Genomic DNA, 27,397 nt, shown 5'->3' with positions numbered 1-27,397 from the left:
GTGAACAGGTTGGAACAGGAATAGAAATGGAAAGAAAATTGGAAAAAAAAAAGATAGAAAAGAAAAAGTAGAAAGAAAAAAAAAAGACCTGAATAAAGCAATGCGCAAGCTCTTATCACGCTTGTATGTATTGTGTCGTGTACAGCAAGCACATGCCAACTTCAGCCACTAGAGAATGTGCATATCTTAAGCCCAAGTTTCTCCTAACAAAAGACAGCTAAGGCGGGCCTGACATCAACATGTCAAAAATCTAGGTCGAATGCAACTTATTGTATACATGAAAACAGAAAGAAAATTACAAAAATAAAAAGAAACAATTGCCTATTTGTTTATTTGCCCATTTGCCCATTTGCCTATTTACTTTGAATCGACTCGGGTATGTCGTACCGAAGATATTTTGAGCATGTGCGATGAGGGATGTGGAAAGAATTAAATCGCAAAGTTTTTTTTTTTTGCTTCCGCACAGCAATTTACTCGGTGTTCCGAAGGGCAGTTTTTTGTTTCAGCATATATCCAACATAAGCAGAGAATATCATCTTGGTTTTATCAAAGGAATTTAATAGAGCAAAAGAGATAAGGGGAAGATACTAAGAAGTCGATACCGGTATCTGACAAGTATATCGATATGGTGGGCGTTGACAAAAAACTCAAACTTGGGAAATTCAAAAAAAAAAACGGAAAAAAAAACAAAAAAGAAACAAAAAGAAACAAAAACATTTTCTCTTCTTGCGGTTTGAAGCACCATACACCATTTATATAAGCCTGGTCTTGGGGATACGGTTCATCAACACTGCAATCTAATTTCTATTTAAACCAATTTTATTTCTGGAAATGAAAAAGAAATAGTATATGGAAAGGCAACAGAAAAAAAATAAAATCATAAACTACAACAAGAATGCCCCAAGACACGCATACCATTTGAAGAAACAAAGGGGAAAATAAAGCGCAATAATTTTGGATTTCTTTTTGTACTTTTTTTCTTTTCCACTTCTTCGTCTTCTTCTTTAGCTTCAACTTCTGCTTTGGTTTTTGACTTAAAGTTCGACCTTCACTTGATATTCAAACATAAACATAGGAAAAAAAAGCTACAGCACCAGCAAACAAGCAAGCAAGCAAGCAATGTAACCATTTTTGTCCCATTTTTGTCTTTTCAGTCTATATAAATTCTTTTTATTTTTTATTTTTTATTTTTATTTTTTAATTTTCAATTTTCAATTTTCAATTTTCAAATTTCCTTTCTTTTTTTTTTTTATTTTTCTTTCTTTTTTCGATTGAATGTTCTTTTGGGGCAAACTGTATTGAGAACAATAGAGAATAGAAATAAGCAAGAGATAGGAAACAAAGGGATGAAAGTATATGGAGGATGACAATATTTTGAACAGTTTATTGTGCTAGAAAGGAGTAAGAATGTTTCATGTTTGTATAATCATTCAAGCTTTTCAACCGTTTTGGTGCTCGAGCGGAAACTTTACTACACAAAAAATTTATTAATCACAATACATCAAAAAAAAATGAACTAAAAAAAAAATTCTAACATTGGGTGGCAAGTACAAAATAAAATATCAAAACCAGGGGGTAAACACACACACACATAAAGACAGAGAGACACACACAAAGACACACACTAAAAAACAATTATGGAAACTAAACATCACAACATTTCTATTAATACACCAATATCCAATTTTTTATACACAAGAAGATGTTTACAAAAGCATGTAAACATGTAAATATGGATACATATATATATAGATGTACATATATATGATACGGGACCTTGTTCTATACACAACAACAGTCATTTAAAGTCCATTCGGCTCGACTAATTGTATTTTTTCTCTTCCTTTAATTCCTCTATTTCATTGCTCATTTTCTTGTATTAATAAAACTTTACTTATCCCCATCTCACAACATCATCTCTAATGATTTAAAGTTAGGGATAAGGGAGAGGAAGAGTAGAAGAAGCAGTGTTATTTCCGACTTGCACATTTCTACTAGCTAGTGGCCATCTCAATACCAATTAAATCCTCTCCAACCATCTTGTACAACCCAGTAGCAATCAAGTAAGGCCAAATAGAGACAAAGAGCACAAAAAAAAAAAAGAAAGAAAGAAACAGAAAAAAAATAATAATATAAAATAGAAACTAAAAAAAATTATAACATACAAAATAATCAATAATCAATAATCAATAATCCCAAATAAGAAAAAAAAACGAGACTTAAACTTCAATCAACCTCAAAAAGCTCAAGAAAGCCTAATAAACCAAAAAAAAATAGAAAGAAAAAACAGAAGGAAAACTATCAAAGTCTTTAGATTACAAACTGAAAAATTTATACATATCCACATACATATCCATAGATATAGACAAGAGAACAGGTGCCAAACTTTCTTCTAACTCCCCCTCTTTCTATTTTACAATCACACACCTTCTTAAATCCACTTTCCTTCCACCCCCGCCCCCTCCCTGAAAAAAAAACATCTCAGGAGGAATCATTGGATGCACCCATTTTGAAGAGTATCAATTCTACTATAACCATCTTTGTTGAAGAAGAAGAAGAAAAAGGTCAAAAAAAAATCAAAAATCAAAAATCAAAAAAAAAAGAAAACTTGAATTACTCATTCAAAGCAACAAACAAATATGTCATTAAACGATTCGGCATCTTCAGACGCTCATACCGTTGACTCCAAGTTGCTGGAATTGAATTTGAACAATGATCAACAAAATGACCCCCACACCACGACAAATAATAATTCCGCTAATCAACAACAGAATGAGTCCAAGAGCGACTTGAAGAACAGTTCGGGAAATGCACCTGAGGGTCTTGCTTCGCCTCCCACCCCAACTCCACGTTTACCCACATCTCTATCAGCATCTAACCACCCCTTGCTCAATAGTGACATGCAAGCCAGATTAATGGCTTTTCAGCAAAGACGCTCAAAGCCTGCTTCAGAACCAGTCAATGCATTCGATCCTAATCTCCTACAACCACCAGCACCCCAGAGCACTGCAGGGTCCAATAGCGACTCAATCCTTGAAACTGTGGTTCATAATACAACCGTGGAAACTATGGCTCCCTCCGCAGCTGTCGATAATGCCGCAAAAAACTCATCAACTCTCAATACCGAGAATACAAATACGGGTATAAACAATGATAACGACTCCAGTAATAACAACAACAACAACAGCAACAACCACACCGCCAATACGAATGATTATAACAACAGTACAGTCACAAACTCATCACAAGCTCCACCATCGATAGCTCCACCATCACTAAACATGCCTGACCGTTCCAACCCAGTGGCCCTGAAGCTGAAGTCTGTCAATAATGTTCCAGTGGCTGCTAGTTTGGGTAAAAAACCCTCTTTATCACAAAGAAGAGGAATGAAGCTAAACACCAGTGCAATGCCATTCAATAACCCACTTGGCTCCCCAAGCAACTTATCTCCAGGTGCATCTACAAACAAACCTATAAATTCTACAGGAGTTTCTCCTAGGGAAGAGTCTAACTCTCCATTTGCAATGTCAATGGGCAAACAATTTGGGCAAAACGAATTGTCCAGGCGATTATCGGAGAGAAAGAAGAAACCGAATTTCAAACTCAATTTAAGCGATTCTTCATCTTCAACGCCCTCAAGAAACAATAGTTTAGGAAAGTCAGCGACTCCTTTGTCAAGTGACACTTCTCAAAGATCATCGGCCTCGTCTGCAGATCTGAAAGAAGAACCACAATTACAAGGTTTATTCGCCAACTATTCTAAATACATTGATATCAAATCAGGACAACTCAATTTTGCAGGTAAAGCATCTCTACATTCAAAAGGTATCGATTTCCTGTCGGGGTCCTCGTTTCGTGTTTCGCTTGAAGAATTTGAATACTTGGAAGAACTAGGGCGTGGTAACTATGGGTCGGTGCTGAAAGTTTTGCACAAACCTACCAAAGTGCTCATGGCAATGAAAGAAGTTAGACTCGAGTTGGACGAGACCAAATTCACCCAGATCTTGATGGAATTGGACATTCTTCATAAATGTGTCTCACCATATATTGTTGACTTTTATGGAGCCTTTTTCGTTGAAGGTGCCGTATACATGTGCATTGAATACATGGATGGTGGATCACTTGACCAAATATTTGGTAACAATATTGGTATCAAAGACGAAGCAGTTTTGGCGTACATTACAGAATCCGTTACTAGAGGCTTGAGAGAATTGAAGGATAATCACAACATCATTCACAGAGATGTTAAGCCAACCAATATCTTGGTGAATTCTGCTGGTAAAGTGAAACTTTGTGATTTTGGTGTTTCGGGGAATCTTGTGGCATCAATGGCAAAGACCAATATAGGATGTCAATCCTACATGGCCCCGGAGAGGATCAAGAGTACCCGACCGGATGATGCGACGTACTCAGTTCAATCTGATGTTTGGTCACTTGGTTTAACGATTTTGGAAATTGCATGTGGTCATTACCCCTACCCTGCAGAAACATACGGAAATATCTTTTCACAGTTGAGTGCTATTGTTGATGGCGAGCCACCAAACCTAGATCCTCAAGTATTCTCCAAGCAAGCACAATTTTTTGTCAAAAGTTGTCTCAATAAGAACCCCGATCTCCGCCCGTCTTATGGTGCTTTGCTTCAAAACCCTTGGCTTGTTGAGTATAGAGACAAGAAGACGCATCTCGATGAACTAGTGCAAAATAGAATTAACGAATTGAAGGCAGAAAAGAAAGGAGGTAACAAGACGAGTGCTACAGGTGGTGGTGCTGCAAGTGCCGACTCTATTGGTTCCGCTGGAAATAGTAACAAGAATGCAGCTGCTATTCCCGCCAAGGCTGCAAATAGTGAGAATGTAAGTTCCTTATTGAAGGGCAAGGTTAGGGCACCGGCATTACACAGAGGTGGTCTTCAATCAGTGAATAGAAGCTTTTTGAATCGTTGAGATCAAGTAGTTTGCGTTTAGCATATCAATTTACTCATTGTTAATCAAATAGAATTTACGTTGCATCTTATAGACTAATACACAAATTGCATTTTAATCAACCATTCTTATTTGGTATATTTAGTTCTGATACATGTAAAGGTAATATATTTCCAAATTTCAAATGTAAAAACAAAACAATAAATAGAAAAAAAAAAATATTAACTTATAAAGCTTTAGACATGAAAGGTCCGTCTAGCTCGTAGCCTAATTTCGCGTAATAATTTCTCACACCAACTCCAGAAATAACACTAATCTTCAGTGAACCATGCTCCTCCTTGGCAATCCTAGCAGCTTCCTCCATCAACAATGTACCAAATCCTTGATGCTGGAACTTTCTTGGATCTCTTGAATGCAAGGGAACGACCGAACCATACACATGTAATTCTCTCACAATCGATGTTTGCTGTTTAGTAAACTCTTTCCTATAAGTATATTTCTTGCTTGCCTTTCTGAGTCTCAATAATCCAATCAAGATATCCTGCTTGGGGTCTTCATAGCTCAAAAATGTTTCCCAACCTCCGTTGGCATAGTAGTCTCGTCTGATGAGTTCAACTTGATCGGGCACAACCTTGTGATGCACCTCCTGTATACCAACTTCTCTTGTTCGTACATCTCTACACAGTGTACCTAAATCCTTCATCCTTGCCAATGCCAACTCCCTAAGATTACCATTTTCGACACCGGAGGTAACCAATGGCATAGGAATATCTCGTTGGACACGATAGATACGAGTCCATGGTGGAACCAAGGCTAATATTCTGGCGACCAAGTCGATCAATGCATTTGCATTATAGGATTTGTACAAGCCTTGTTTCCAGAGTTCGTATAAACCCGTACCGCGAATGACCAAGGTTGGATATAATTTTAATCCATCTGTTCTAAAGTCCGGATTCTCAAAATACTCTTTAAATTGCTCCAAATCTCTTTCCATACCAACATTTGGCAAGTCCGGCATCATGTGACTAACAACTTTGTAACCGGCATCTTTAGCAACGGCAAAAGTTTCACAAACAGCCTTGACTGTGTGGCCCCTATTCGTGTCTCTAGCAACATCTTCATAGACTGATTGCACACCTATTTCCAATCTGGTACAACCATACTTTAACATATCGCTCAAATGAGTCTCTGTACAATAATCCGGTCTTGTTTCTATTGTGATACCTACACATTTTGTTTGGGATTGTTGTGAAAATTCAATAGCTTCGTCAATGTTCTTACCATTGAAACCAGTCAAGGCATTATGCAACTGTGTTATGAAATTTTCTCTGTAATCGATAGGCAACGACATGAATGTACCACCCATGATGATGTACTCCACTTTATCTATCGAGTGGCCCAATTTCCTCAACTGATCCACACGCCCTCTAGCCTGTTCATAAGGGTCGTATCTGGCTCTGATTGCTCTCATCGAGGTGGGTTCGTAACCTGTGTATGACTGAGTGGAATACTCAAAGTCAGAGTCTGGGCCACCAGGACAATAAACACAAATATTTCCTGTATATGCAATGTGTGGACATCTATGTGGTTTACACATCACGGCAACAACTGCGATACCAGACGCAGTACGCACAGGCTTGGCCTTCAATTTCGGAATAAGATATTTCTTGTGCTGATCAGGGATAGAAGATATGATATCTGTAAGTCGTGGTTGTGCTTTAAGCTTGTGTTTTTTGGCATACCTAATAATTAATCCGTTTAAATTGATATCTTTTGATGATTTAAGGGAGGCAACTAGCTCCAAAGAAATATCGGCGCAGCACTGAATGAATCTCTCCTTCTCAGGCTTTTGTTTGGTCTTTGTCTGTGATGGCATCTGTGGATGACTTTTGTTTTGACGAAAGATTGAAATAGATATATATGTATGTATGTATATATATATAAAAGAAAAGGTGCTATTTTATGAAAAAAAAAATGAACTATTATAAGTCGGTGGTAGGGGGAGGGGGGTTAGCTCGGGAGAGAAGGGTGATGTATCTATAGCTGAATTTGATTTCTTTTAATCCTCAAGAAACAAAGCTCATCGAGGTATGTCTCATATAATAAAATAAAATCTCTCTCCAGTGTCACAGTACCTGACTCGGCCAGAAAAAAAGCAGATAAAAGTAAGCAGCAGCAGAAGTAACAGAGGTAACAGTAGTGACAGTAGTAACAGAGAAGACAATTTTTTTTTGTCTGTTCTCTCTTTTCCATCATTCAAGGACTTACGACAATCAAAACACGACACAAGCGATCTAAGACCAGATTTAATTTCGAGACTTTTCATGAAAGCAGAAAAAGAAAAAAAAAAAAAATAGAAAACAAAGAAACAAAGAAAGAAAGAAAGAAAGAAAGAAAGAAAGGACCTAATTAAGGAAGACTCTAGTCATACATTAAATATCATCTATATCCAGCATACATAGCAAAGCAACGGACAAAAGGAAATTTAACTTTCACTTAATTGTTATTCCATTCTGTTTTTTTTTTTTTTTTTTTTTTCTTTTTCATTCCTTTTATTTACTTTTTTTTTGGCTTTTCACCTGCTTTTCCTAATGATTGGTCTTCGAAGATGCCTAGTGGAAGCTGCTTTTCGGCTGGTACCTACGAGGCCATTAGTGTTGCAACAGCAAACACTTGCTCATCGTTTATATTCCTCATCAACTAGCGATGGAACCACATCCACCTCGACACCGGCGAAGAAAAAGAAAAAAAATAAGAATATGAGTATATCGCAGGTACCCATCTCTGTCATTGGTGTTATGTCCGACCACTATATTCCTCCCAAGTTGACATCAGTATCCATCACCAGATGGCCTAGGGTGCTTTTGAATAGATTTTTACTTTTTGGATTCAATACTTATAACATCCTCAAGTTCAAACGAGAAATCAACAAACCTTTGCAGTTCAATGATTGGAAAGACCAGGCGATTGAAACATATGTCCGTACAAATAAAGTATTTGCTCAAGCATGTAACAACTTCACCACCTCACCAAGTAGTACAATTTACAAGTTCATAACGTCGAAATTGGATCAATCATGTGGGAAACATCTTAATGAAGTTCTTACAAATCGAGCAGTTACCTTCAGACAGCAGCCAAATATAGAATTGTCATGGGACTTGGTTTCGATCGATAAGAATCCTAAAGTTTCTGTGTTCACTACCATTCCTGATGAGGATGGAATCGGTGTTTATGTGCAATTTGTCATGAATTTGAAAACGACTCAAAAATTAACTATTTCCGATAAACGTGACTCTGGTAAAATAATTCAACAAACTGAGACCAAAGTCAACGATTATTTGGTGTACACAATGAACCCATGGGATGGAAGGATCTTGCTTGTAGGTAAATTGTTCGAAAGCGATGCGTACAGAGGATTGAAGTCAGAATTGGATGTATTTGATACCAAGACAATGGGTGACTTTTTAAATGAAGCTGCTGATATATACAGGGAGGACCCTCGATTGTTTACAAGAAGCGTAGAAGGGAGCGACAAGAATGTAAATAAAGATTAAGCAAATTTTTTAAAGTAAAATGTAAATAACAAATGTTTGTATATTTTAAATAATTACATACATGTATGTATAATTTTTTAATCGTTATCTCTATCTATTCTCTTTTAGATGATCAAACATTATTAGCCGTGAATCAAAAGAATGTATAATGTTTGGTGAATCTGTCTACCTCAGAACGAAATAATCAAGATCAAAATCAAAATCAAAATCAGAATCAAAATCAAAGTCAAAATCAAAACAAATGGAACCCCCGTCAACTTTTGAAAAAGGGTGGTTAATTGTAACCAAAACAAGGGTAGTTCCCTAAAAATTTTATTTAAGAAATGCCAGAAATGAATGAATAAAGGAAATCAGATATTTAAAAAAAGAAGAAGATATCAAAAAGAAAAAGAAAAAGCTCGCCAGCCAGCTAGCCTGTAAAATATTGTCAAAGACATCAGTAAAATACTACTTTTTTGTTTCTCTTTTGTTTAATCCATAAAGAAGAGATCTTCTTGCTGGACAAGGTATTTGCCATCTTCTTTTCCTGATATTGTTGTATGATCCTTGATTGTTAAACGGTGTATCGCTTCCTCTTTGATATTCGGTCTCAAGCTCAAAGTTCCGCTTTGAGATCTTGATGAACGTCTTTTCAGTTGTTGCGGAGTCAAAATTTCATCAGCCAATGAGCTGGGTAAAAAGTCTTCGTCAAAAACACTACAATCACTATCACTCTTATTCTCGTAGCTGCTAACTGCTTCGTCTTCTTCTATATTTTGAAAATCATGGTTTTGGCCAAGGACAGGTCGTGCAACATCATGGGTGCCATCAAGTAGACTTGAATCTCCGGTATTCAAGATCGTGGTCATATCATATGGTGTGGCTTGGCCGATATCAAAAGATATTCTACTGTCAGCAGAGGCATGCACCCAAGCTGGCTGTGATTCAAGATTGTGTACGTTTTTTACTGAAACTGGGGTTTGGTATGGTATACCCCAATTGACTTGTTCTTGTTGTTGTTGTTGTTGTTGTTGTTGTTGTTGTTGTTGTTGTTGCTCCTCTCTAGTATTGACAAATGACTATAACGGTGACCCATCTAACTCCGCAGTATGACCAATATCTTCAGGACCAAACACACTCTCATTGGCTTCGCATGTTTCTGGAAGTTTAACAAATTGTGATTTCACAGCGTGTGTTGAGTTGTCATTGTCAAAAAAACCATGAGTAGCTGAAGTAGTCGGATACCGCTGATACAGTGCCAGTTTGATTGGCATTTGGAAAGGAGAAGATTGCAAAGGTGCCGGCGTATGATATTGCCATTGTTTATTGTGCTCAAGTGAAGAAGATAGGAAATGCGAGTGAGGTTCAAATTGCATCGAAGATGATCGAGAATGACCATTTTTAACCATGGAGTTGGATCTTAGCAATCCTTGTCTTCCTTGAATCGAGTCAAGTGACTGTGGCGCTTGCAGTTGACTGGTTAGTTTCAGCTGGTGATTTGAAAATACCAGGGCCGGAAAGTTCTTATTAGGGTTTTGACTTTCCTGCAGAGGTGTTGAAGATACAATTCCTATGCTGCTACCTGTACCCATGAGACTCTGAGAATGGAATCCATTCTCATTTGAATAATGAAAATGCTCGTTTAAATAGCTTGGTGATGAGCTAATGCTATCCGCCTGATAATATTGATCATTACCTGAAGAATACCTACGATAATCATGATTCTGCCCATTGGTGATTGTGTAGTTGTAACTGTTTGAGTTTGTATTATGGTTTGTATTCTGGTTTGTGTTCTGGTTTTGGTTTTGGTTTTGATTTTGGTTTTGATTTTGATTATGATTATGGTAATGGTTCTGTCCAAGAGTCACATTGCTTCCACCATTGCCGTTGGAGCTACCCTTTTGTGCAAGGTTTTTTGCATTAACAATTGTACCATCAGGTAAATAATGAGCCAATGCACACTTCATACCAAATTTACAATTGCCTCTTAAAAAGTATTTGCATGGTATCTTTTCAGCGGATAATGAGCCTTCGATATTGTGACTAAAAGGACACGAATCACCAGCTTGGCAGGTGCCCTGTCTAAAGAATTTACATGGCACATGGCTTAGATTTTTGTTATTGGTGGAGCTGCTTCCATTGGTCACGGGAACGGTACCTGGTGGTCCAGTATTAGGTGGTAGATGCTTACTCAATTCCCCAAATTCAAATGCCTGAATCGCATGGATCGATGAAGTGCTGGATCTTGTAGCTTGATGAGATTTTGTGTCATTATTGACGCTACTATTTATGCCACTGCCAACTAGCGGTGCATAAGGAGACATTGGGGGACCTGAAGAATGCAAATTGTTACCTATTGAGCTCTTGATATTGTTACTATAATATTGCTCTGGCTGAGCACTCATGAGAAACGGAACAATACCTAGTGGTGGCGGTTTGGTGAGCAATAGTGTAATATTATGCGTCTTTTTGCTCTAAATAGGATCTATAGTTTTATTGAAAAGTGGTTGTTTTTGATCAAGCAAAGGAGGAGTAATGAAAGGGTGTGAGGTTGGGGAGGAAATTATAGGGGAGGGCACGGGTGCAATGATCTTAGATATTGATGTAAAAGGCCAATGTTGTAGCTAAGATCCGAACCTCGGTTTGAAAACGAACTTGAAGAAAGAAAAAGAAAAAGAAAAAAACAAAAGTTAGAGAAAGGCAACTAATCAACCTAGTACAGAAAGGGGGGGGGGGGGGGTAAAAAGGGGATGGCCAAAGATTTGAAGTGATGATAGGGAGAATGGCAGGCGGTAGTGGTGGTGGTAGCAGCAGTAGTGGTACTAGTAGTGGTAATGGGGGCAGTATTGTTTTTTTTTTTTTTTGTTAAGTGATAGGAGTATAATCGATAATTTCTCCTTTAATAACCTAGTCTGTTAGACAAAAATTCAGTATAGAATGGAAACTTAGTTTGCACTTTGAAAAGATTGTTTTTGGAACCAATGTGGTGATAAGTTTCTTGCCAAATAAAACAGTGTATTTGACTAATTAAAAAGAGAGAACCATAAAATGAAATAAAATGAAAAGAGGTATAACTTCTTTACTTCTTCTTGTTTGTCGTTATCTTTTACTTTTTGATGGAGGACTATATAGAGAGAAGGAAAAAAAAATAGTAGAAAATAAGAAAGAAAGATAAGAAGAATATCGTGGAACTGATAAGGGGGTAAAGTGTGGATTAGAAATTAGGCTTATTTGAGGAATAAAAAGGAATTTCAACACTCCTGAAATAGTTATCAAAAAAAAAATAAAAATAAAAATAAAAATAACAATAACAATAACAATAAAGGAAAAAAAAAAGAGGAAAACAGGAATCCTGCAATGGCGTTCAAGATACGGTCTCGACGTTAATAGTGAAGCCCCTGTGAAACAAAAGCAAGTGTGGTTTGGCTTTACCTCTGCTTTGTCAAAACTTGAACTATACAAGGAAAAGAATGGTCTGCGCAAATATACAATCCATATTAGTTTCTTTCTCTCGTGCGCCACTCCTTTACAATATAGGACTCTAAAGGGGGAGATATTAAGAACATCTTACACAATGTGATCCGAAGTCTCCGTTTTATTCACGTTGCTAGTATAATTGGTTTGATCGACACTTTCGGATCATGAAACGAAAACCAAAAATCAAAGAACAAAAAAAAAAGAGAGAAATGGATCGCTCTCCCCAAGTATGAGTGAGTCAGAAATTGCTACACCACACAAATTAACACACTAACACACTAACACACTAACACACTAACACACTAACACACTAACACACTAACACACTAACACACTAACACACTAACACACTAACACACTAACACACTAACACACTAACACACTAACACACTAACACACTAACACACTAACACACTAACACACTAACACACTAACACACTAACACACTAACACACTAACATTATCAGTTATATATATATACGGGATACAAGAACAAGTGCAAAGGAAAATTGCTCTTAATCATCATTTGTTTCAACTCTGTTTATATCTTCCTCTTTTTCTCTCTCTTCCCTCACTATTACTGTTACTATTTTCATTTCTTTCCCTCACTATTACTGTTACTATTTTCATTTCTTTCCCTCACTGTTACTGTTACTATTTTCATACTCTTGATGCTCTCCTATACATTAACATATTGGTTGTACCCCCTTTATATCTTTCCCGCTCGATTAGTACACCATGCAGAATCGTAACATTGGAAAAAAAAAGGAGATTGAAAAGAGCGGAGGAAAACTGGCAGTACAAGAGAAAATGATATCAAGAGTTGATGGTGGACTAACACGCAGGTGCAAAGAAATGCAGAGAATTCAAACAATATTCTTTGGAACTCACATTATTAAAAGAGTGAAAATCAGCTTACCAAACTTGTCATGCAAGTTGTTGTCTTTGCCAATTTGATTTCTTGTTCTTTTTCTTTTTCCGTTTTTTTGTTTCTCTTTTAAAGATTCAAAAACTTATTAAATTACACATATACTAACGACGATCATTAGAACCAATACCTCTCTTACCACTGAACAAATGCTTGGGCAATGCAGCAGTAGAATGTCTATCACCTTCACCTTGTCTTGCCATTCTGTTTCTCTCTCTCCTTTGAATCTTGGCCAAACGCTCGGCTTGAGACCTCATAGCACCATCACTAACACCATCATTCAACCTATCTGATTGGGTAAGTGCGTGCTTCTTTTTGGTTAACTTACGCGCCTTGATACCTTGGTCGCGTCTAAGAACATCAACACCCGACATCTTGCCACTATCACCGTCTGCCTTTCTCTTCTTGTTAATAGTTTCACGCAATTTCTCAGTGTCATGACCAATGTTGTACATATGCTCTTCCATATCACCAATACTCTTTTTGATTTGGTCTCTTGGCATTATAGCCTTGTTTTTCAAAGATTTTCTATTTCTTCCCTCGATAATCATTGTCTTTTGCTTGTTTCTAATCCATTGGGCCTTGGCTCTGATATCGGCAATATCTTCGGCATCTTCCATATTATCTTCATCTTCACCGTCATCAGAGTCATAAAAACCTTCTTGCTCTAGCCTCTCTTCCTCTTCCTCTAAAGCTTGCAATTTAGCTGCAATATCTGGGTCCAAGTAATCATAAACATTCTTACCGTTCAAAAACTCGGGCATAGTGTCTTGCTTCCACTCTTCTTCATCCAAAATATATTTATCCTTCAAGTTAATATTAAACACACCAGCACCACCATTCTCAGCCTCATAATCTCTGGCCAATTTCCGTCTGTTTGGATCCTCGGCATCATAGTTCAACAAATCTTTAGCACCTTCAGGAATAAATGGTAATCTTTCAACGTCGTCTCTTTGTTGTGGTCTAGCAACATGGATCTTGTTCAAAACATTATTGACTCTTGCAGTGCCCTTCAATTTTTGCTCGATTCTAGCTGTGAGTAATTTCTCACATGCATGGTTACGAACTTGCATAACACCATCTTCTTCATAACACGAAGTTTGCATAATCTCAACACCTGGAACAACTTTCAAAGTCTCGAGCAATTCTTGGTTTGCTTTATCCAAGTCTTCAATCTTGATAATATCTGACTTGTTCATTACAATCAACACCGACTTGTTGGCAAATAATGGCTTGATTGAATGGAACAACTTGACTTGAGCCTCAATTGAAAACCCACATTGTTCACTCAAATCCATAAAGTACAATACACATGATCTCAAATGCGCAATGGCATATATACTTTGCATTTCAATATTGTTCATCTCTTCTGTAGGACGATCTAAAATACCTGGGGTATCGATAGCTTGGAATCGCAAATACTTGTAATCAAAATGACCAACGTACAAGGACTTGGTAGTGAATGCATATGGTTGAACCTCGACATCAGCCTTGGTGATGCTTTTCAAAAATGATGATTTACCAACATTTGGGTACCCACAAATAACCAAGGTTCTAGTGTTTGGATCGATACTTGGCAATCTTCCCAAATGCTGCCTCACCTGTTCCAAATAAACAAAAGGATCTTTTAATTTCTTTGTGATGGTAGCCATACGACCCAAAGCAGCTCTCTTCAACTGTTTACATTGATACAAAGATTGACCAAATTTTAAAAGACGGTTATAATCTCTTGCAACTTGTTCAATCAAAGTTTTGGCTCTGGACACGGCAGCTAAAGAGACTTTGTAATGATTCTTTTCATACAATGTATCCATCAAATCACGATGAAAAGGGTGAACATCATTAATATTAGGAAATCCACTAAGCAAATCGTTAAATTTCTCAACGAAACCTTCAGCTGTGAATTTGACTTTTCTCATGTAAAAAGCACGAATACGAGTGATTTTGAAACCAGGACGGATCACAGTAGGTGTTTTCCTCTGTGTCCTGTTCAATATGATGTCCAACATATCATTTGATGTTGGCACCGGTGGTATGTCCTTCCATGATAACTGCATCTTTGTTGATCAAGTAAATAAATAAAATGGTGTTAAAAGTATTGTACAGAATATTTAATAAAAAAATGATAAATGAGATGAGGTGTATATCTTTGTCTCTCTTTTTCGCTCTCTTTCTCTCTTTCTGTGTGTCTCCCCGTTTAATTTTTTTTTCTCTTTTTCTCTTTTTCTGTTTTTTTTTTTTTTTTTCTTTTTCTTTTCTTTTTTTCTCCCCTTTTTCTTTTATTTCTTTGATAAAGAGAATGGATAAATCAAAATGTATCGCACTCAACATTTACACTGACTTGATAGAGGAGCAGGTGGGAGGATAAGGAGGGGTGAAATCACATTGACCGCTAGAAAATAATGAATTTCTATTTTAATTTTTATTTTTTGGTCGATGAAAACAATAATGGCCAATTTCTAATCTAAACATTACTTAATGTATAAAAAATGTCTAACTCTATCCGTGTCTAGTTTAATAAGTAATTAATCATCTACTCATTGTGATGAAACACTAGATAGTTGGGCAACCCAAATACTTCATAGCCCAATCTCTTTGCCATCTTTGCAAAACCCTCAGTTTCTATCAAATGATAGAATGGAAACGATGGGAACATTGCACCATCTCTGTGAACATCGGCTTTGACCAAAACTGCTCCGCCTCCAACACCATCCAATGCCATCTCTGTATTTGCATCTCCCTTAGCATCATAGAAATGTGCCATTAAAGGTCTATATGTCGCAATCTCAGCGTATCCTTCCACAATAATCTCATCATCCGCCATCTCATTTGCGATCTTCAAACCTTCTTCGCTTTCAATCCAATTGTTAAAGTCGTATGGTCTAATTGAATTCTTTTTGAGATCTTCATCATAATACCTTTGATAAACATTGGCTGATAGCACTGGTTTATTGTGTGCGGTCATATCCTGGACAAGTGTTGGCGGAGTTTCAACAATATCTGAATCAAGCCACAAGACCCATGAGGTTTTGGTCGAAATCGTGGTGAACAAGAGCGAGTTTCTGGCAATAGCCATCATCGACCTTCTCTCCTTCTGAACATTAAAAGCGTGTCTGTCTTTTTCCAATTGACTCTCCAAGGACCCTGAATCTTGTCTTAGTAAAGTGACCTTTTTCCAATTCAAGGTTCCCTTGGCCTTTGCCTCTTTCAAAGCATGTTCCACACCCTTCAATGCTACATCACCTTCCTCGGTTCTAGGAAAAATAAACCCTAATGACACTAAGGAATGGTCATACGTTAGCTTATTCAAATTCTGCCAAAACTCGGGCAAGAATTTCGACATTGGTGTCAAGATCAACAACTCCTCTCGCTTTGCTAGAGCATCTGGTGAGGTGGTCAACTTGTTCAAATCATGGTGACTGATTCGATTTTTGGGTAAATCTTTGATAATTACCGAATCTTTGTTTGGGTTACTATTGAACCAACCCTTTGTCTTTTTCGTATAGCTATATTTGTTCTGGCCCTTCGTTAAAGCAGATCCAGACCCTGTTGACGATGAAGATGAAAAGAAAAATAAGTAGATGATGACAAGTAAAGTAAGTGGTGCTAGCAAAGCAAGCGGCTTCCTTCGAATATAGTTGATATATGGATTCCTGTAATATACCATCCTTATCTTAGTCCTTGATGTACTGTATCAAATTTTGCTGCAACAGGTTAAAGTTGTCTAAAAATGGATTAATAAACTTTTAAGGATTAAAAGAAATAGAAACCCCCAATTGATTAATAATTTAACGGAGAGTGCAAGAAGGATTGTTTAAGTTGTGGTGAGAAAGTGGAGTATCTTGAAATGAATCCTTTCCCAGTTGTTTTTGTTCTATTCTATTTTATTTTATTTTACTTTATTTTATCTTATTTCCTTACTTGGAGCGTCGTTGATTCGTGTTGGTGATGTTATTCTTGATGGTAGTGGTATTTGTTTATTTTTATTTTTTTTTTGTTCTTCTTTCTGTTTTTCTTTGTTTTTCTTCCTCAGCTATTTTTTTTTTTTGGCTTCGACTCAAATTACACAGCAATTCAGTACACAGGCACCGTGTCACATAGCAACGTCACTCCTCGTAAGTGTGCGACTGCTGTACACTAGATTTCGCTACCTAGCTCACTAGTGCCAGCGATTATATTTAACTACCAATTGACTATATTCGAAGGGAGTGAATTCTTCCTTGATTGTATACTGAGTAAAACAAATGTTTTAAGTGTAAGGTGTAAATTATCTGACACAATCTGTTAAGTGAAGGCATTCGGCAGAGTGGCCATTCTCTACGAATACACGGCAGATTGCGCCTAACTTATGGTGACCAATAAAACTAGTATTTATCGATAATTCTATATAAATTGAGAGTAGTTCGAGATGCGACTTCTCTCCTCTATTTATATTCTCATTTCTACATTTAATTCTATTGTCTTCGCCAAACCTTCCCATTTTTGGGTTTGGCACGAATTTCCACTTTGTGGAAATATGGGCATATTGCGACAAGTTAGTGTCGCAATGTGACAATCCTCCCCCCTCCACGAGGGAGTAAGGGGGGGTATGTCGACGAGTTTCGACTTAACAATATTTTCTTTCGGTTAATCTTAATTCAATATAATGGTCAACTTGTATTTGTGTATTGAGTAAATTCATTTGGTAAACTCATTGAAATTTTTTGTTTTTTATTTGGTCTTATCATTAGATTCACAAACCTTTGTTTTCGATTTGAAGTACCGTCATGATTGCTCTTTTATAACATTGTAAACATGCTTTGAAATTTTTGTTTAAATTTCATGTGACTTCTTTAAATAGGTTTCAGCGATGATTTTTTCATGGATCGCACCCTCCCTTTGAGAAAAGAATTAATAGTACAATCAAGTTTCCTTTGCCTTCAGTTGCAATAGGAACAGACATGAAAAATCATCCTCTTCTCTGCACTAGGGTATTCTTGTTTTCAAACCTTCATACTTTAATGGTCTCACGGGTTCTTCTTTTAGGATCTATCATTATCTTAGTAGTAGTTGGGAATCATAACTTCAATACTGTGAACTGATTCACTTTACTTCAACCATCTGAAGATTTGTTCAATACCCATATTATATCATTATCACTATCGGCTCTCATTCTTTATACAGGTGTCGCCCTTCAGCACTCGTGAATAAGTCCGGATACTTTCTCATCATTGTTTCTTTTCCGCTTATTATCAATTCAGTGCCGTCAGGAGTAAACACCCTTCTATTCTTCATTAATATTGTACCACGTTTCTCTGCCTCTTTTGCTCTATAACATTTTGCTAACTCATGTCCAATTTTACCGCATACTTGACACAAGTCTCCTTTCGTCTGTTTCATCTTCAAAGTCAGTTCTACGACGTGTATACGTGACATGTTATCGTCATATGTTGTAATAACCGCATCCCATATATCATTATATGGTACTTCGCCTTCCACATCCAACAATTGTTTTAGACTACCCATTTTCAAGGAATATAGGTGGTGCCTAATTTCGAATCCATTCAATGTGATTTCATAGTTTAAACCTTTTTCATTAACTTTTACTACCTTGATATCTGGACTCATATAATATATAATTTGATCCATTACCACACTTAGTCTCTCATATAACATCTTGGATATTCTGATCCATCCACGACAGGCAAAGCATTCACGTGATTACTCTCAAGGTAATTTTCAATTTCTCCTTGTACATTTACCATCACACTCTGTGGATGAATGTTCAACTTGAATATCTCATCCACCTCCCTGATTATATCGGTAGGCTTCTCATCATTATTACTCTTTCTCCAGTCCTTGAATATAAGGTTATACTTAATAGGTGAATATAGCGCTTTGTCTATTTTCTTGCAACTCGTTTGGACGGTCCTAGTCAATGTTGGATCATCTACTTCCTTGGCTGTTGCAATTATCGTATCACGGATTAAGTAATCCGGAATGAAATAAGTGTGTTTATACCAAACCATACTCCTTAACCAATAATGAAATCCATCTATATCTTTCACTCTCATAGGCGGGAACTTTCGAACGTTATACCGTTTCAAGGCTAGTTCATCGCTAGGTGTCCTATTCAAATTCGCGGCTAAAGCATTGTAGTATGCCATAAAGGTCTTCTCAACCGCGGAATTCGGATGCATGATATAAGGAATTTCTTCAACTTTACTATCATCAATAAACCTCCTTCGAATCTCATTAATATATTCACAAGTCTCTTCATACCCTTTCACCATGATACCATCAGGTCTTGATTGCAGAGTGTAGGAAGTTCTGTCATAAATGGTAGAAGGTTGTAAACCTCCTTGAATGTCAAGACTTTCGTTATACAATGGTATAGTACGGGCTGGACTGTTACACAAATTTGATCCCATAGTAGGCGTCGATTGCACGGGTTGTTCCAGCATTCTTGATTTATTTTCAGGTTCAGAACTATGAGTTTGAAATCCTTTTGAGATACCGGTCAACATCGTAGTCAAGTTCAGCAAAGATTGTTCAATCCTAGTCATCCGATTTTCCAATTCTGATATAGATTCTTGGTTTTAGTTTATGGTAACTGGTTTCTTTAAAGTCACATCTGCTCTACTGGGTTTTACCAATTCTTGCACAATCAGTTTAACATTATCACCGATGGAGGACGTATCTTCATCTTCGATAGTGGAGTTTGAGTGGAGCGTCTGTCTTAGATCAGCTCTATCAGGTGTTGGGACATGAGTATATGGTTTGTCAGGTTGAACTTTATTTTCTGTGGGCTTAGTGTTTTCAGGGTTTGACATATTGTTTAGTATATGTAAAGATTGGATAGGTACATTGCAATGTTAATGGTTGTATTGCTATAGGCTAATTTGTTAACTGGTTTTAGGTGTTGTTCAATGTAAGGTCGTTTACTTTGTCGAGAATAGCATGGATATGTATAGGGCATCTCCTGTTTTCAGTATAAATTTCTCTGACCAATAATATTGCGAATAAATATCACGATGGCTCATCGCGAAATCGAAATTTTTCGACTTGCAGTAGTTGTAGCAATTTCGCATTATTTTCGCTTCCGGAATTTCTTCCCGATTGTGTCATGTCAACAACCATCAATTTTGCCGTTTGATTCTGAAACAGGTAAGATATTTAGGCATCCTACAAGTAGTGACAACCTTCTTTAATTTATGGGATTTCCACCCAATGGAAGTTTGATCTTCACAATTATAATACCTTTACTTTATGGGAATTCCACCCAATGGAAGTTTGCTCTTCTCATTTGTAAGTTCTTTTATTTATGGGATTTCCACCCAACGGAAGTTTGATCTTCTCAATCGTAAATAAGCGCTTTTCATTTCTGGGACTTCCACCCAAGAAGAGTTTGCTCTCCTAGCTTTTAAAAATAAATCACTTTTCATTTCTGGGACTTCCACCCAAGAGGAGTTGGCTCTCCTAGCTTTCAAATATAAAATACTTTTAATTTCGGGGACTTCCACCAAAGCTTTCGGGAGTAACAGGCACATAAATCGAATAATTCCTTTATGGGATGATTGAATCATCCCATTGTCTTGGGGGTGGTACGGGACTGAGAAGGTTCCTTTGATTCCATGAGTTTATAATAAGTATCGCAAAAACACCCTTGATAAACTCTGGTCCGTTGTCAGTCCTTAACACTTGAAATGACCCCACTCGAGCAATAAAAGCATCATAAAGGAATTTCGCTAGAGCTGCTGCTGTGAAATCCCACAATACTCTGGTTTCCGTAATTTTAGTAGGTCTTTTAATTTACGGGACTTTCACCCAAGGGGAGTGTGCTCTCCTCGTCAGCTATTTCAGCTAGATGTCTTTTAATTTACGGGACTTTCACCCAAGGGGAGTGTGCTCTCCTCGTCAGCTATCTCAGCTAAATGTCTTTTAATTTACGGGACTTTCACCCAAGGGGAGTGTGCTCTCCTCGTCAGCTATCTCAGCTAAATGTCTTTTAATTTACGGGACTTTCACCCAAGGGGAGTGTGCTCTCCTCGTCAGCTATTTCAGCTAGATGTCTTTTAATTTACGGGACTTTCACCCAAGGGGAGTGTGCTCTCCTCGTCAGCTATTTCAGCTAGATGTCTTTTAATTTACGGGACTTTCACCCAAGGGGAGTGTGCTCTCCTCGTCAGCTATTTCAGCTAGGCCTTCTTTGTTCCTAGGGACTTCCACCCTGTGGGAGTGAGATCTCCAACATTCATGCATTTCTTTTCAGCATATCCCCTAACTTTGTCTTTCGGGTAGGGTCTTCCGATAGTATTTTATACTGGATAGTGATCACTTTCGCGACAGTGTCACATTCCAGTTTGACAATTTAATGCACTAAAACATCAATCAGCAACAATCGTTTGTCTGAGTCAATTGATCTGCAAAGTTGCAGGAATGGTCATTGTTCCTGCTAGGGACCACCATTTTGTCACATAGCAACGTCACTCCTCGTAAGTGTGCGACTGCTGTACACTAGATTTCGCTACCTAGCTCACTAGTGCCAGCGATTATATTTAACTACCAATTGACTATATTCGAAGGGAGTGAATTCTTCCTTGATTGTATACTGAGTAAAACAAATGTTTTAAGTGTAAGGTGTAAATTATCTGACACAATCTGTTAAGTGAAGGCATTCGGCAGAGTGGCCATTCTCTACGAATACACGGCAGATTGCGCCTAACTTATGGTGACCAATAAAACTAGTATTTATCGATAATTCTATATAAATTGAGAGTAGTTCGAGATGCGACTTCTCTCCTCTATTTATATTCTCATTTCTACATTTAATTCTATTGTCTTCGCCAAACCTTCCCATTTTTGGGTTTGGCACGAATTTCCACTTTGTGGAAATATGGGCATATTGCGACAAGTTAGTGTCGCAATGTGACACACCGCCGCCTTTTTTTTATATACACAAATTTTGTTAAAAGCTAGAATAGTATACATGACAAACTGGTTACATCTGATAAATTATAAATATAAATGTAGAATGAACAATGTAGTCGCTGACCACTGAAGAAAGAAAAAAAAAAGAAAAAAGATAATTAAACAGAAATATATAAACTAGCTAGTTCAAGATCTACTTGAAGACTTTACCGTCAGCAATTTCTCTCTTCTCACCATTGACTTCGACTGGCTCATCCCAAGCCAACATGTTGTTGACGAATTTTTGAACTTCTTCCTTTGAGCCATCCAATTTGGTGAACTCATAAGATTCCCAATCTGGAGCAACATCGAAAGCTGGAACGTAATCTTGACCTCTGACCAAGAAAGCACCAGTGATACCATTGTTGTTGTTTTCACCGTAAACAACCATACATCCAAACATGTATTTGGTTGAAGCAGACAATCTGTTGAAGAAACCACCAACCAAGTTGTTGGACATAAAGGTCAAGGTCAACTCATCGTTGTATTTGTAGTCAACCTTCCACAATGACCATTCTTCTGGGTCATATTGGTTTTTCCAGAACCATGGAATAGCAGTTTCTCTAGTCTCCTCGTTGGAGTAGACTCTCTTCCATTCATCCAATGCAGCCTTTGGCTTACCCAAGGCCTCCAATGGGTGCTTTGGCTTTGGTGCTGGTGCTGGCTCAGCTGGTTCAGAAGCAGCAGCAGCAGCAGCAGCTTTTGGTGCGGAAGCTTCCTTCTTAGCAGCTGGAGCTTGAGCAGCCTTCTCCTTCTTCTCTTTCTTTGGTGGAGTGTATTCAACTGGCTTCTCTATGAATTTAAAGTCACCAACAAACTCTTTCAAGTATGGAGAAGCAATCAAGGTCTTGAACCATCTGGTAATACTAGGATACTCTTTTCTCCATTGTTCACCGTACAAGTACTCGAAACCTCTAACATAAACGGTAGCAGCAAAAATATCTGCCAAAGTGATTCTCTCACCAACCAAGTAGGTAAAGTTGGATAATCTTTCTTCAAAGACACCGTTGACCTTCTTCAAGTATGCAAGACTCTCTTCAACTTGCTTTCTGTTGTATGGGTCAGCACCAGTCAATGGTCTAAAAGCAGAAGCTTCCTTTGGCAACAACTCAGAGTTGGCAAAAGAAAGCCATCTCAAGACCTGGGCGTAAGCAGCGGCATTCTTTCCCAACAATGGAGATTCAGCATCAGCCAAGTTGATCACTTTATAATATTGTTAGTATTACCGTAAAAACAATGATTGATAAGTTAGCGTAATAAAGCCAAAGACAATTGCCGTTGTTGGTTTTTTTTTGTTTCAGATTAAGTATTCTCGACATAATTTATTAAGACAGGGATAACTGTATTAATATTTGAAAAAAATTTCTCATCATTCAAATCGGCAACTGCACAATTGGGCAATTGCAAATAAACCAATTGGTAAAAAGTAGCTAAAAAGGTTATACATACAGTAAATGCAAATAGCAATGACTTCGGTCAATCTGAATCCTTTTGGTCCAACAAAAGCTGGAATCTTGTTCAATGGAAAGTATTTTTCGAATGTAGCATCTTTGTCTGCCAATTTGACATCCAAGTTGAAGTGCTTAATCAAAGCCTTTGGAGCAAGACTTCTAATTTGCTGAGTAATGTAAAGAGTACCTTGTGACATTGTAAAAAGAGTCTGGTTAAGAGATGAGTAGAGTGGGTGAAAAGAGAAGAAGAAAGAGAGAAAAAAATTTTATTTGGAGAATGGAAAAGCCAATTGAAAAATGAGAGACAAGAAAGGAAAAAAAAAAAAAAGAAAAAAAAAATTGAGCTCAAGAATGAAAATCAATTCAGAGGGTGTGCACCGATGTCGAGAATTATTTTTTTTTTCTTCACGGAAAATTGTGGCATTGCCATTCTTCTCAAGTACAACAACTTCACCAAATTGGTTTTTTTGGATCCAAATATAATTTTTAAATAAGTTTTCATAGGTCTGTTGGTATATCTTTTTTATCTTTGCTTTGGTTTCTTTGATTGAGCCTGATCTTCAATTCTTTTTTATTCTCATTCTTTTTTGTTATTGGTCTTGTTCTTTGTATTATATTTCTAAATCTTTTTCTTCTCTTCTTTCATTATTTTGTAACAAATAATTGTGCAGCTGTACTCTGCTATTTTGCACGTGGTTCTGGTGGATTCACATACCGAATAGTCCACTCGAAATAATTACTCCATTGTGACTTTGTGGTAGCGCTCCATGTTGTACTTTGATTTATCAGCGCAAAGATATTATTAAGTCCCCAATTCATGTTGCTAACCAAATTGTCATTGCGTATGTTTAATAATTTCATAGTGAATTTCTCGAGAACTATCCTAGCTAGCTTTGATTTATCCGCCAATGGCCAGGGCTGTGCATCTATTTCAAACATGTTTTCAAACTGATAAGTTTCTCTGAATATAAAATTATTAGCTTCGAGTGGGTTGTTTGTTATGTAATCCAATTTGATAAGGTACCATAAAAGTGAGGATATTTTTTGCGACTCTGGTAGAGTAAAAGTGGGGTTTAAAGAAGGTTGTCTTGAAGTAGGTTGAGATCCAGAGACCCTTGCAAAAGAATTGCGGTCAATGCCGCGATAGGATGAGTTTAGAAACCCAATTTCATATGGGTTGAGTTTTAAGAAATGACTTAGGTCAACACCACCAGGTTCAGTTGTAGTTGCGAGTCCGGCTTCCACGCCTTGTTTATCAATAGTCTCAAGATCAATTTTCTTTTTCATTTTCTTCCTCTGCTTCTGATCTCGCTTGTTAAACGTGAGATCTTGGAATTTATTAATGAAAAACCTCAATATGGTTATGGATTGTATACTTGAAACTATTATGGCTGATGCCGGTGTTTCCACGGAGACTAAAAACAGGGTTATTTTTTCTAAAATGCTCTCAAACAATTTTGATTCGCTGTTGAGTATCATCTGTTGCAAATCGTTTAGTTTGTACTTTTCATTCTTGGTGTAGATGGTGTAAAGGATCAAGCAAATGCTAATCAAAAGTGTTTCAAACATGGTAATGTTTTGTTGGTTAACAAGTGCAGATTCAATTAGACTCCATCTTTTAAACTGTCTCGTTGTTAACAGTAAATATTTTATATCAATTGATGGTGAACACGCTGCTTGCAAGCAATCAGGTAGGAATGTGTCACTACTTTGGCGGCACAACCTTGGAATAATTGTGCTCCAAATCTCTGCATCGTTTGTCAAGTCTAGAAACCACAAACTATGTGACGGTGGTGGTAGAGGTGGTGGTTGTAGAAGGGGTGGTGGTGATGGTGGTAACTGTGAGGGCAGCTGCTGTGTTGAATAAAAATCTGGAACTGAAGAAAGAAGTAGCTGTTGTACTTGTGGTTGAGGCTGTTGTACTTGTGGTTGCAGATGCTGCGGAAGTGGAACCATTTGATTTTGTGGGTGTGTTGCGTTATAAAGTCGAGCATCATGGTTTATTTTTTCAAACAGCGTTGGCATGGTTGGGAAACCAGCGTTTATATGGCCGGCCATATTTGAATAAACTGGTTGATCTGAGGGTAATCCATGCGCTTGCGACATTTGTTGTATGGCAAAGTAATTAGAAGTGCTACAGCTTCTCATGTAGGACGTGTTTGATGTTTCAAGCATATTAATATCTGCTGCATACATTCCTATTGTCATCTCCTTTTCCACTTCTGCTGCTGCTGCTGTTTCTTCTTCCTCTTCTTCTGTTGTTGCCTCTATTTCTGCGTCTTTTTCTAATTTTGTATATGGTTGGTTGAATGCGCCAAATCCATCGTCGTGGAAATTCATATCAGACTCTTTTAGATCGTCCAATGAATGTAGTGGCAAGTATTGTTGATATCTTGATACGTGATCATATAACGCGGCAACAGTGATTGAGTGATCCAATATTCTATACAGTTGCAGCAGCAGCAGCAGCAGTGGCCTCAGTTTCAGTTCCAGTCCCAGTCCCAGTTTCAGTTTCAGTTCCAGTCCCAGTTCCAGTTTCAGTTTCAGTTTTAGTTCTAGCATCTTCAAGTACCTCGATGTAGTTGGATCTTCTTCTGGGTCATGAAATATATACTGTCTAAAATTCAAGCGAGTACCTTTCAAGCATTCTCTGTTTGACCTCAAGCAATTCTTGCAAATTGGTTGTTGTTCATCGCATTTTATATGTCTATCTCGGCATGTTATGCACCCCGATCTGGTCCGACTTCTTCGTATGGACGAATCTAATCTCCTTCTAGGCATTTTGCCGGTTGACGTTGTAAGTGAAATCGAGTTAATAGGGAGTTTTTTTTTCGCCAATAGTTACTTTAGGGCACTATTGTAATGTGAAAGCTATTTCTTTATCGTTTTTTTTCCTGGATAATGTGATCAAACCTGTGGTTCCTTTTAATTCTTTAGAGTCCTTTGACTCTTTTGACTTTTGACTTTTATTTGTGAGTCTGTGTGTCTGTACTTTTATTTTAATTTTTTTAAAAAAAAAAAACAAAAAGCAAAAGGCAAATAGGATGTTTTGAAAACTTTTGGGAAATCTGTTATTCCTAGTTAACTAAATGGGAGTAACTGTGTTTAACTAGTGATGCTCTTAAATAGCCTAGAGTGGTCACTTCTTATATAATGCTCTGAATATATATTTGTGTGTGTGAGAGAGTGTGTGTTGAATAAATGCGTTTAAGATTAAGCTGTCATTGTAATATATGGTATTCCGAGTTTTGTTTTGCCAACAATGGTTGCAAGAATGTGTCAGCACAGGATAAATATGTTTAAGTGTGACACTTGATATTCAAATTCTGAGAAAACAATTTGGAGTGGATTTCAACACTTGATATGCTACAAGTGTATTGCCTCTGTTGTTTTAATTGGTTTCTTTTGTATCAATATTATTCCTATTCTTAATCTTAGTATGTTTTGTAATTGATTTCACAAAAGAATGGTTTTCTGGGGTGGTAGGGGACGTAAAGTTTATTTGAATGAAGGAGAGGGAAAGAGAAAGAGGGGGGGGAGGAGGTGGAGGATCTGGAAATGGGTAAGAAATGTCTTTTGTATAATATTTAAGTTTAGTGTTTGCACGTTTCTTTTTTGCACCCTTTTTTGTTTTGTGAATGACTTCTGATTTGGAGAGAGCTATGAGTTATCGATATGTCTATGCCTGTATATATGTGTGTATAAATATATGAAAAATGTTTATTGAATATGGTTTCATCTATCTTATAATCCAATTTGTATTTGAGTAATGAAGTAACGGAAAGCCTCTGTTGTTTTTTTTGTGTGTGTAGAATGGAGGGGTTTGGCTTCTGTACTTTAAGTTTCAAGAAGTAGAAACAGAAGAAAAAGCAAAAATACAACAAACGACAAACAACAAACAACAAACTACAACAATTAGAGAGCAAAATTAAAGCCTAATAAAGATGAAAAAAACAGTTGTGAAATATTTAGTACGAAAAGGAAGTTATGAAAATGGCAATGAACTATTCTCATGTTTTTCAAGAACGGAAATCAAAGGATTAGTTCCCCCTAAAAAATAAGAAATAAAAAAATAAAAAAAATAAAAAAATAAAAAACAATAGAAACAACATTCTGCAAAGCTGACAACTTTAAAAG

At 37.1% G+C, this 27,397-nt stretch overlaps 11 protein-coding genes across 11 annotated transcripts; 2 read left to right on the top strand and 9 right to left on the bottom strand. All coding sequences in view use genetic code 12, as the record gives it.

Moving 5' to 3' along the window:
- Nucleotides 1–2,639: 2,639 nt before the first annotated feature.
- On the top strand, nt 2,640–4,943 carry wis1 (MAP kinase kinase Wis1; the record flags this gene model as incomplete). The annotated part of the gene is made up of 1 exon (XM_001526212.1): nt 2,640–4,943. The coding sequence occupies one exon, from the start codon at nt 2,640–2,642 to the stop codon at nt 4,941–4,943; it is 2,304 nt and encodes a 767-aa protein (XP_001526262.2).
- Nucleotides 4,944–5,148: 205 nt separating this feature from the next.
- Nucleotides 5,149–6,798, bottom strand: ELP3 (Elongator subunit; the record flags this gene model as incomplete). The annotated part of the gene is made up of 1 exon (XM_001526211.1): nt 5,149–6,798. One exon carries the CDS (start codon nt 6,796–6,798, stop codon nt 5,149–5,151), a length of 1,650 nt encoding a protein of 549 aa, XP_001526261.2.
- An 883-nt stretch (nt 6,799–7,681) lies between these two features.
- PVL30_003662 (uncharacterized protein) lies at nt 7,682–8,476 on the top strand (the record flags this gene model as incomplete). Its single annotated transcript, XM_001526210.2, has 1 exon — nt 7,682–8,476. The coding sequence occupies one exon, from the start codon at nt 7,682–7,684 to the stop codon at nt 8,474–8,476; it is 795 nt and encodes a 264-aa protein (XP_001526260.2).
- Nucleotides 8,477–8,946: 470 nt separating this feature from the next.
- Nucleotides 8,947–10,860, bottom strand: PVL30_003661 (uncharacterized protein; the record flags this gene model as incomplete). Its single annotated transcript, XM_001526209.2, has 2 exons — nt 8,947–9,517; nt 9,548–10,860. The coding sequence occupies 2 exons, from the start codon at nt 10,858–10,860 to the stop codon at nt 8,947–8,949; spliced, it is 1,884 nt and encodes a 627-aa protein (XP_001526259.2).
- A 2,104-nt stretch (nt 10,861–12,964) lies between these two features.
- On the bottom strand, nt 12,965–14,917 carry NOG1 (Nucleolar GTP-binding protein 1; the record flags this gene model as incomplete). The annotated part of the gene is made up of 1 exon (XM_001526207.1): nt 12,965–14,917. One exon carries the CDS (start codon nt 14,915–14,917, stop codon nt 12,965–12,967), a length of 1,953 nt encoding a protein of 650 aa, XP_001526257.1.
- Nucleotides 14,918–15,393: 476 nt separating this feature from the next.
- On the bottom strand, nt 15,394–16,527 carry MNN9 (Golgi mannosyltransferase complex subunit; the record flags this gene model as incomplete). Its single annotated transcript, XM_001526206.2, has 1 exon — nt 15,394–16,527. The coding sequence occupies one exon, from the start codon at nt 16,525–16,527 to the stop codon at nt 15,394–15,396; it is 1,134 nt and encodes a 377-aa protein (XP_001526256.2).
- A 1,481-nt stretch (nt 16,528–18,008) lies between these two features.
- PVL30_003658 (uncharacterized protein) lies at nt 18,009–18,467 on the bottom strand (the record flags this gene model as incomplete). Its single annotated transcript, XM_001526205.2, has 1 exon — nt 18,009–18,467. One exon carries the CDS (start codon nt 18,465–18,467, stop codon nt 18,009–18,011), a length of 459 nt encoding a protein of 152 aa, XP_001526255.2.
- A 29-nt stretch (nt 18,468–18,496) lies between these two features.
- PVL30_003657 (uncharacterized protein) lies at nt 18,497–19,405 on the bottom strand (the record flags this gene model as incomplete). Its single annotated transcript, XM_001526204.1, has 1 exon — nt 18,497–19,405. One exon carries the CDS (start codon nt 19,403–19,405, stop codon nt 18,497–18,499), a length of 909 nt encoding a protein of 302 aa, XP_001526254.2.
- Nucleotides 19,406–19,438: 33 nt separating this feature from the next.
- PVL30_003656 (uncharacterized protein) lies at nt 19,439–19,672 on the bottom strand (the record flags this gene model as incomplete). The annotated part of the gene is made up of 1 exon (XM_061119497.1): nt 19,439–19,672. One exon carries the CDS (start codon nt 19,670–19,672, stop codon nt 19,439–19,441), a length of 234 nt encoding a protein of 77 aa, XP_060975480.1.
- Nucleotides 19,673–21,963: 2,291 nt separating this feature from the next.
- On the bottom strand, nt 21,964–23,457 carry TEF4_1 (elongation factor EF-1 gamma subunit; the record flags this gene model as incomplete). Its single annotated transcript, XM_001526203.1, has 2 exons — nt 21,964–23,012; nt 23,259–23,457. The coding sequence occupies 2 exons, from the start codon at nt 23,455–23,457 to the stop codon at nt 21,964–21,966; spliced, it is 1,248 nt and encodes a 415-aa protein (XP_001526253.1).
- A 484-nt stretch (nt 23,458–23,941) lies between these two features.
- On the bottom strand, nt 23,942–26,041 carry PVL30_003654 (uncharacterized protein; the record flags this gene model as incomplete). The annotated part of the gene is made up of 1 exon (XM_001526202.1): nt 23,942–26,041. The coding sequence occupies one exon, from the start codon at nt 26,039–26,041 to the stop codon at nt 23,942–23,944; it is 2,100 nt and encodes a 699-aa protein (XP_001526252.2).
- Between the last annotated feature and the right edge of the window lie 1,356 nt (nt 26,042–27,397).

This window comes from Lodderomyces elongisporus, chromosome 4 (genome assembly GCF_030384665.1).
Source record: "Lodderomyces elongisporus chromosome 4, complete sequence".
NCBI lineage: Eukaryota > Fungi > Ascomycota > Pichiomycetes > Serinales > Debaryomycetaceae > Lodderomyces > Lodderomyces elongisporus.
Note: the sequence above shows the minus strand (reverse complement) of the source record. Positions and strands in the feature narration are given on the sequence as shown.